The 9,749-nt window shown below is 41.8% G+C and overlaps 1 protein-coding gene across 1 annotated transcript; it reads left to right on the forward strand.

The window, feature by feature from the left end:
• The first annotated feature begins 979 nt into the window (after positions 1-979).
• On the forward strand, positions 980-7,740 carry tmx1 (thioredoxin-related transmembrane protein 1). The gene is made up of 8 exons (XM_084380890.1): positions 980-1,200; positions 1,603-1,718; positions 2,639-2,684; positions 3,261-3,389; positions 4,114-4,159; positions 4,410-4,511; positions 4,638-4,704; positions 4,834-7,740. Exons 1-8 carry the CDS (start codon positions 998-1,000, stop codon positions 5,067-5,069), a joined length of 945 nt encoding a protein of 314 aa, XP_084237016.1. The 5' UTR covers positions 980-997; the 3' UTR covers positions 5,070-7,740.
• Positions 7,741-9,749: the final 2,009 nt, after the last annotated feature.

Genomic DNA, 9,749 nt, shown 5'->3' on the forward strand with positions numbered 1-9,749 from the left:
TCAAGGTTTTTCAGACAAATGAAAATGTCGGGGGGAAATATAGCTTGACGTTCCTTAGACGGTGGAGTCTAATAGGATTGCACTTCACCTTCAGGTCAAATCAAATGGATTTAACTCGGCTCTCATTGGATTTCTGCGCTTGCGGATGCAAAATTCAAAACACTGCAGAGAGCTTTGAAGACTCTGAGCGAAGGACATGGTTCCCTCTTAGATCAAAACATTGATTACATGCTGTTAAACTTATAACTCTGGCCCTCAAACCTTGACCTCCAAGTTGATGAATACTTAAAGATACCCACGGTGACGGTGAGTTTCATTTTTCGGCTGTTGCTATAACTACGGGTAGAGAGTGAGATGGTGAGGGAAGAAGTGGGCGAATGTGACCGAACTTAAAGCTGCTGTAAGTGAGAGATGTACATTAAAATAAGTGTTAAATAGCTCTGTGTTCCAACAGTAATCACAGTTAGAGGGTGTTTGGTCAGTAAGTCATGTTTCTCCTATAGAAAATATACAGTCTGGTATCCCTGCCCACTTTATCCAATCAGGACAGAGAACTCCATGAAATGAATAAATACCTGGTACAGCCCAATTCATATATCGGTTGTATATTTAAGCTGATATATAGATTTTTTTACTCCCTAATATTGGCATCAGCCAGTATCAGTGGGCTCTAATACCAAGATATATATATATATACAGTCTGTAATATATTTATATACCATTATTTCCTCTCACATGCAACAGATATGCGCCGCCATTTTGAGTTATTTTAGGGACGATGGCGCCCCCTGCTGGCAGTAACCGTTTACAACAAATGAACATGGGATATAGTACTAATTTATTCCTTAAGTTGTAATAATAATTATAATAACAGCAACAATAATAATGACTATAATAATAACAACATGAATAAAAAAAAAAATTATAATTATAATATAATAATGACTCAGACGTTAGGGCGCATACCGGAAGTGAGAGCGGGCTGTCTCAAACAGACATGGCGTGTTTGCTAGCAGGCAGGAGCTCAGGCTCAACAATGTTTCCTTTAACACGGCGAACAACACACCGCTCATGGATATGCTGTTTATTTATGGTGATGTGTCTAACGTCGCTGCCAGCTTCTGCAAAGCGGGACAGCCTCAGAGAAGTGACCGACGAGAACTGGGAGGAAATCCTGTCTGGAGAATGGATGATTGAATTGTCAGTGTCCTGCTAACGTCCATTGCTAACGGCTAACAGACTAGCTAGCTAGCTGTCATTTAACTTAGCTATTTTGAGCTCGTGGAAACGGGGGCACAGTTTGCCGCTTACCTTCAAATTCAAGCCTTATTGCTCTGCCTTACCTGACTGTTATCGTGTCTTTTATTATTTAGTCCTGACAAGTTGTTAAAATGTGTCGCTATGCTATCAGCTATCTTTAGCTAACTGTTAACCAGCTTACCAGAGTCGTATGCTAGCCAGTGTGCAGGCTAAAAAAGTACACAAGCAGCTAATCAGGTCATCAGTACATTTTAGCTGGTGCACTATGCTTATCTACACCTTCATGTGAGTGATTGTGCAGTCTTTCCTGAAGCCTCACCTGTGAAATGTCTCACCCCTCAGCTACGCACCCTGGTGCCCCGCATGCCAGCAGCTCCAGCCGGTGTGGAAGGAGTTTGCGGACTGGGGGGAGGACATGGGGGTCAACATAGCCAAGGTGGACGTGACGGATCAGCCCGGTAGGCCTGAATGACATTTCCCTGCTGGCACCATGTTTTATTTGTTATGCATAACAAAACACAGCTTTCAAGCCAGGGCTGGATATCTCTACTGTACTAAATAGCAGTGCAAAGCAGCACAAACAGCTCTGCAGCAAACGCCAGCTAGATGAGGCTGATAATGTCCTGTTGAAACTGCATATGGTGCCTATATTGCAAGAAAGGGTCTCCTTGCAGCCACTGTTTAGTTTGATGCTGTAGTCAGTATTTGTACTGTAACAACCAGATAAGATGTGTTTCTAATACTTTGTCCACCCTGTTTCTGTTTATGATGACCTTGGACCAAATATAAGAAACATTCCTCAGTATATAACATTATAATTCAACAGCACTGCAATCTAAGGCCTTCAAAATCCCTTTATAGTTGAGTCAACACCTCTCTGAAACAGGCTCAACAAAAAAAAACATATTACAGCTTAAATTAAGGCAGGGGAGGGTGGGCGATCAGGCTAAAAAATCATATCATTATGATCTATTTATTTACACGTCGTTTCGCTCAGTTTTGAAATGCCTTGCGGATCGAATCCAGACTTGAAATGCCTTATTTACTCCATCTGCACCATTAAAACACAAATTGCATTAAATATTTTTTGTACAAGCTCCCCGCTTGTTACAACTCGCATTGCATTTTTTGCATTCGAAGTCAAGAAATTGGATAATAAGATTCAACAAAGTGTTATTCATATCGAGGCTGCAGTATTTTGCTTTATTGTGTGTTGCTCTGTATGAAATATCAATAATAATGGTTGCCAGCGGTGCTCTGTAGCTGCTTTCAGACATTAATTCAGACCGTCTGCCAAGTCTGCGAGCCCTTTCAGTTTAGATATGAGTCACACTGTTCCTTCCTGCACACTGACAGCACCCGTCTGCTCCTTCTGTAGGTCTGAGTGGGCGATTCATCATCACCTCCCTTCCTACTATTTACCAGTAAGTTCTTGGTTATTTTGTGGTTTTTATTGCTTCCTCTTTCGTGTCGCTAATGTACACCATGTTGAAAGAAAATAGGCTAGTGGGTTCAACTAAGTATCCTTATACTATTAGCTCTTCTGTGAAGTTTTTTATGTCACAGGGGTAGGGTTACAAAATGGCTTCTGTCAAGGGGTTCAATGAATGTTTATTGATTGATCAAGCATTTATTATGTTAACCGTTCAGTCTATAAATGACAGGAAGTGATGAAGTGGAACTGCAGTCCTGAATCCAACTGGTCATTAAATTAATAAAATTGTTTAAAACAGTTGGAACCAGTGAAGGATACTTGCTTGATAAATGACCTAAATGGTTAATCGAGTCTCAAGATTTTTGCTGATTCATTTTCTTGATCATCATCCAGGTTTTTCAGCGCTATTTCTTGCCAACATTGAGGACAGAAATAGTGCTGAAAGAACATCTCACCTAATGAGATTTCCATTACAGAAAATGTGGATCATGCACATCAAATAAAACACTGCACTGTTCCTTAAAGTGACAGAGTTCAGCAGCGTGTTTTTGTTTTGTGTTTTTAGCTGTAAGGACGGCGTCTTCAGGAAGTACCAGGGAGCTCGCACCAAAGATGACTTCCTCAGCTTTGTCGATGAGCAGAAATGGAAAGCGGTCGAGCCGGTCTCCTCTTGGTTGGGGCCATCTTCCATTCTGTGAGTTGGTCGTGATGATGGGGTAACCAGGGTTGGGTCTACTACATCTTATCTAGCTAGTTGTTGATGGAGTTGTCGAAAGCCTCATTTAGGTTTCGGTGTTGACGAATGAACTTCTTCTGCGCTGACTGCTGTTGGCTTCCAGGCTGTCAAACACAGAATCACACTCTTTATATTCTAGATATATTTTATCTTTGAGCAGGTGTTTCCTCAGGTTTGTCAGGTTGTCCTGGACAACCTTGCATTACCAACTATTGCATCAGGAGTGTTGTCTGTGTCAAGGTTTTTAAAAATAGTCGCCACACCTGTGACGGTTTTCAGCTCACCATTACCCAGGCACACTGTGACTTGAACAAGCTGCAGGACTGATGCAGTCTTACTCTCTCAGGCACCAAAATGTGGCATGAATTTATTAAATGTGAATCGTTACTCAGCATTACAGACATAATGCTACAGCCTCACCATTTTCAGTTTTCCACGGTGATAATAAAGATAGTATTTTCTTTTGGCATCATAGTGAAAGTCCACTGGTTGTATCTCTTTGAAATAACAGAAAACAACATCAGATACCTTCTCCGTGTGCTCTATTTTTAGTGTCTTTCTGTTGGTTTAAACCACAAACGCCCCCTCCTTGTAGTTTTTTTGTGTTCAGGCTTTGTATTGTTGTTACAGTTTGACAAATCCCTGATGAATTACATGCTGTCGTTTTGTCCTCTTTTGGCAGAATGAATTCGATGTCCGCTTTGTTCAAGCTCTCCATGTTTATCCGGGTAAGTGAGGATTTCACTCTTGGTAGTGCTGGCTGTAAGCATGTAGGTTAATACATTCAGGATGGTATTTATTTCACTTCCCTCAGTCGGTTTAGAGAATAATTTTGCTGCTCAGTGTGAAACTGCATGAGGAAATCACAAAAAGCAGGAAACAGGGCTGACACGATAGACAGGAAGAAATGAAATTATCTTCCATGTAGCTGAGACGATTATATTTGCTGTTATTGACTGAGTATGTGTGTTTTTTCAGCGTTGTCATAACTACATGACCGAGCAGCTGGGCATTCCTGTTTGGGGCTCCTATGTTATCTTTGGCTTGGCCACTCTGTTCTCAGGTCTTGCTTTGGGACTGGTGAGTAATTTTACAGCACTTATTCATGTTTTTTAAACCAGTAAAACTACAGTTAATGCTCTTACAGTGTTCATAAGCACATTTATTGCCAGTAAATTAACGGTTATCGTCGGCTTGTCTTTGCAGCTACTGGTGTTCATCGCAGATTTTGTCTTCCCCTCGCGACGATTTTCCTCTCCGGATTACTACCAGAGTAAGTTTCATGTGTGATTATACGTAATAATCCTTTACTAGCTCTTTCACATTTACCTTTTATACAGAAATGACCAAAGAGATGCACAGATTAGAATAATTTGAGCATCACTGACTGTTTTTTCTGCAGAAAAACAGTCATTGCAGCAGGCGAGGTTACTCCAACAACAAGAGGACGAACACGAAGCTGACGGCGAGGAAGACGACGATGAAGAGGAGGACGAGCAGGATGATGTGTGGAGGAGGAGGAGAGGCTCCCCAGAGGGCCGCCCAGAACCAAAGGGACACGGTTTCTCTGATGAAGCTCTGAGGAAGAGGGTGGTGGGCAACCGTGATGACGACGACGACGACGAGGAGGACACTTAGAGAGTCGCAAGACCCCTACTCCTTTAAGAAGAGCGTGGAGTCAGCGGAGTCGGAGGAGCCTTGGTCTTGAGCAGCAGTGTTTACAGCAGGGAGCCCTAAATCTCCCCCTAACCTCCCCTTCTCCTCCTCCTCCTCCTCCTCCTTTGGGCCCCCTCGCTTCTTTTCTTCTCCTTCCCTTGTTTTTAACGGGATCGCTTCAAGACTCTCACCACCGGGCTCCACCTGGAACAAGCACTCCCGACACCTGTGGAAACACGTCGCCTGGCTGAGGTTTAGGTATGAAGTGCAGCAGAGATGGATTTTGCAATGTTGTTTATGCTATGCATCGTTTTTTAAAGAGTCATGTGTTTATTATATGTTTATCTCTTGATTCATTATACCAGGTTTGTTTGAGGTTTATTTTGTTAAATTTTACTATTCAGCTACTGCATACACACAGTTATTTTATGTTACATATACTTTACAAACCCGGACGGTTCAACCCAACTTGACAACGTTCACCCTCCATTCAACATTCAGTGTACAGTTTAATGGGGAAAGAGGGAAAGAAACGGCCCCGCGATGTTACAGTTGTAATCGTGAAGACCTCACTCCTGGTTGGTTACACCTGTGGTTACCGTGGTAACAGCAAGTGTGCTTTAATACTACAGCAAACACTCAAGCAGATATTTTTTCGGAAATGCAAGAGAAGTGCAACGTTTGTGTGAGTTACAGGGAAACCAAACAGACTTGTATTGTTTTAGTAACGCTGATAATAACTACAGCTGCAATCTGATGTCGTGCTGCCGACAGCGTGAGGAGATTTCCACACAACAGGACAAAGTAGAGTCGGTTACCTTGTTGAGGAGTAGGAGGCGTCACCTGCAGCTCATTTAAGAGCCAAGAACAAAAATGTTGCCGAACACGACCGCCGTCTTGTTTCGCATTTTTGATAAACGGTTGCGGTCAGTGCTAACCGAGATGACGAATACGTGGCTGCACAATGAAAGCCACCCCCTTGAGTCGCCGGAGTGATGCTTTTAATGTGAAGCAGGAGCAGAAGCAAATGTTTGGTGTGAGCAGTAATTTGACAGTGTTAGCGAAGTAAAAACGGCTATTTATGGGATAAAATTGAAAACAATAGCTAAAGTCAGGTGAAGTTTCCACAGCAGTGTTGCAGCATTCTTCTAAATAACTGAAGGAGATGGGGACAGCACCAAAAACAACCATAAAATAGCTCCATACAACTTATTCGGCGTAATCCGAGACTTCGTAAGCAAAATTCATTTGAAAAGGTATTTTTTTATTCGTACCCATTTCAGACGCTAACACTTTTAGAGGCAGGTACAGTGAAGATTCAGCCAGGTGTTATTAACGGCTTCAAATCAAATCGGACACTCGGGGCTTCAGGAGACTCAGACCACGCCAGACGAGCTGTTCAGTTGAATCTTTACATTTTAACACAAGTCCCCTTCTACTGAAGTTGTTTAAGACGACGCTGTTTTGCTGCAGAAATGTTTTGTGGACATCGAAACTTCCCCTGACTTTCCATCGGCTTGACAACGAGTAGTTAACGACCGACTTTTCATTGTTCACGGTTGAATTTATCCTTTAAACACAGGACAGGGAGATTTAAATCTTTGTTTTCCTCTTGTCTGTAATGTGTGCGTCCTCTCTGCACAGGTACATATGGGGCAGGAACCCTTACTACAGCATGTGTGTGTTCGCTCAGTAATAACACCAAAAGCTTTTCACTTCACTGAGCAGGAAACTAGATCGCACAAGGTAGACGCTGAATTTAAAAAAGAAACAATATTCACCTCAGATCAAAAGCCTGGTGAATGTTGTTGTGTAGATACTGTATGTCTGTGTAATGTATCATATAATCAATCAATGTGAGGTTTTATTTTATTTTTTTTTGTTGATATTGTTTACTTTTGATTCTCTTATTATTAAAGGATGTTCGCTGAATGAACCCAGATGTGTTGTGGACCTGTCAGCGGGTCGACAGTAGAGCACCTGTATGCCACAGAACAATTTTTAAAAAAGAGAAGCAATTTAGGGACTGGAGCTCCTTTTTATTAATTGTCACATGCAGAGAAAAGTCTGGCATATCCGTCCTAACGCTGCTCCGCTCGGTGGGACAGTGAGAGAGGACTTGAATGAAGTTGTCTTCTTGACAAAGGGAGGCGTAATTAATCATGTTTTAACTGGATCTAACCACGTAGTCACTTATTTTAAGGCTCAAAGTTAATTAAACCTCGACTTCAGAGGTTAAATTTATCTAAACGAGTGCCATTTTGTGTACGTTGGTTTCCCTCATTGAAATCATAAACACATGGCTGCATCTTTTTCAAATATTAATGCCACTTAAAGCTGCCTGTATCCATTTCAGTGTGTGTTTGAGTGTGTGAGAGAGAGAGAGAGTGACAAAGAGAGCGAGAGAGCAGTGTTTTTAGTACACATTACACTCTTTTGCTTATGATGACTGGTGTTATTTTTATCCTGCTTCTTCCTCAAAATAAATGAACTGCTCATTTCAGACGGTTAAAACAGGTTTTTTTTTTTTCTTTCTTGTTGTTGGTTTTTTTACCCGACCACTATTAACAGCTTGTAGCAATCACACTTTACTCTGAGCCGGCTGTGCTCCTTCATTGTTTGAACATTTCTTTAAATAAAGGGTTAACTCTGACTCACTGTCTCGCTTGTGTCACTTCTGTTGCTTTTGATAGTTAAATAACAGAAATACGAACCTCCAGGAAATACAAGAGTGGCTCAGAGCAGGAAGAGATTACAAATTAAAGATGGTGCTGAGACAGCTCCAGGAAAAACAAGCATCAGAGTTTTGCAGAGACAAATGTGTACACTATGAAGGTTGGTACATACTGCAGCAGTAGTGGAAGAAGTATACAGATGATGTACTTAATAAAAGTACCACTACAGCAATGTAAAAATACTCAATAACAACTTAAGGTAAAACCTAAAGCCACAACAAGGAACAGTATCCAACCCATGAAAAATAACTATAATAACCATATAAATACAACTATTCTTCTTTGCTAAAGGTCTTGTTTGCTCATGTTGGTCATCAGTATTAAATTGAGGCTGTTTCAAGGACTTGAATAAAACAGGTTGTACAATGTCAGTATGATCAATTAGGATTTTTAAGAAACAGGACAGTGATTTGCATGTTACTGCGTAGCATAGTCTAATACACAACATCATGTTCATTAAAAAAATTCAATGTCAGAAAATATAAAGAGCTCTGGTCCTTGCCAGCAGATGTCACTCTTGTACAAATCTTTGTCTGTGTTTGTAAGATTATTTGTTTTTAACGACATGGCATCAGACACTAAAGGCATTCAGACAAGAAGCAGAAGGAAAATAAAAACATATAACAGGATTTAAAAGAGTAAAATATATATAAAAAATGTGACTGATGAATAAAACGGGGGAAATGACTGATGCACAGTGCAAGAGAAAGACAAACAGCAGACAGGAAATCTACCCAATATCACTGCCCTACACTTCAGGGAGCAGGTGACAGGAAATGTTCAGTGGCACTTAATGTCCCAAATGTGAAGCTACAGCTCACATTTCCTTCAATTTGCTCCTCGAGGGACTTCCCATTCCTCCTGAGTGGTGTTATTCCCCCTGGATTAAGAGGGGAGCCGGTCTCCGGGGTGGATCTCTAATCAGTGCTGTCACTTCAGCCCGAGTAGCCTTCTGCTCGCGCTCTGCTAAACAGGGTTTAATCTTTCTGCGGGTGGAGGAGGTGGAAGGTGATGGTAGGGATTCCCCTGCTGTACCAGGCCGCTGCAGGCCCCTCTGATGTTCACTGCAGTGAGGGTGTTGTGTGTGCACGTGTGAAACACTGAGCAGATGCTTGATAAAAGCTGCTGTACACTCAGCTGAAGCTGCCCTCCTGGCTTTGATTAATCGGGCACATACAGATCTCTGTGGCCCGGCCCGGCCCGGCAGCGGGCTGTTTCATTGTTCTGCAGTGTAAAGTGAACGCAGATGGCTCCGCTGCTGGTTTAGCGGTTTCTGTTGTTGTTCATTGAGCTCGCTCTGGTCTGTGTGGTTTTCTGCTGTCCTTGTTTTCATTTAAACAGGAAAGTTGTTCAGCAGCAAAGTTCTGTAATTACACAATTAATCTACAGGATTTTTTTAATAAACGATCCTCTCTGATAGCTGTGTGAGGAGGCACCTATGATGGCAGTGTTTGTTTGTTTGGTCCACCACTTTCCAGATTGGAATATCTCAACAATCATTTGATGGATCGCCATGAAATTGTTCTGGGTTCCCAAAAGATAAATGCTGCTGACTCTAACGATCCTTGGACTTTAGCTCTTGCTCCACGCTGAGGTTAAAATTAGTAGTTCAGAGTGAAATATCTTGGATGAACCGCCATGAAATTCCGATGACTCTGGGGTTTCTCTTACGCTAGTGGGAGTATATCAGCATGGTTGCATTAGCATCTTGCTAAAATCACCACGGTCTTGCATTATCAGACCCACCGTCATCAGAAATCGCTCACTGCACTTAATATCATTCTGCTATAGAGGGAAGAAAAACACTCTGGACAATCACAAAAACTTGTGTGTTTCTCGCAGGCTAGCTAGCTTGTTGTCCAGCGAACTACCAAGGCAACAAAAATCTCTGTCAGATTTTTTTCATTTCTTAGATAGCGAAAGCACT

This window comes from Pagrus pagrus (genome assembly GCF_965226575.1).
Source record: "Pagrus pagrus genome assembly, chromosome: 18".
Classification (NCBI taxonomy): Eukaryota; Metazoa; Chordata; class Actinopteri; order Spariformes; family Sparidae; genus Pagrus; species Pagrus pagrus.

Bases quoted from the DNA above. Each gene is read 5' to 3' on its own strand.
- tmx1 (XM_084380890.1), top strand. From the start codon at position 998: ATGGCGTGTTTGCTAGCAGGCAGGAGCTCAGGCTCAACAATGTTTCCT. The intron at 3,390-4,113 runs GTGAGTTGGTCG...CTCTTTTGGCAG, and splicing joins TTGGGGCCATCTTCCATTCT to AATGAATTCGATGTCCGCTT. The intron at 4,160-4,409 runs GTAAGTGAGGAT...GTGTTTTTTCAG, and splicing joins AGCTCTCCATGTTTATCCGG to CGTTGTCATAACTACATGAC.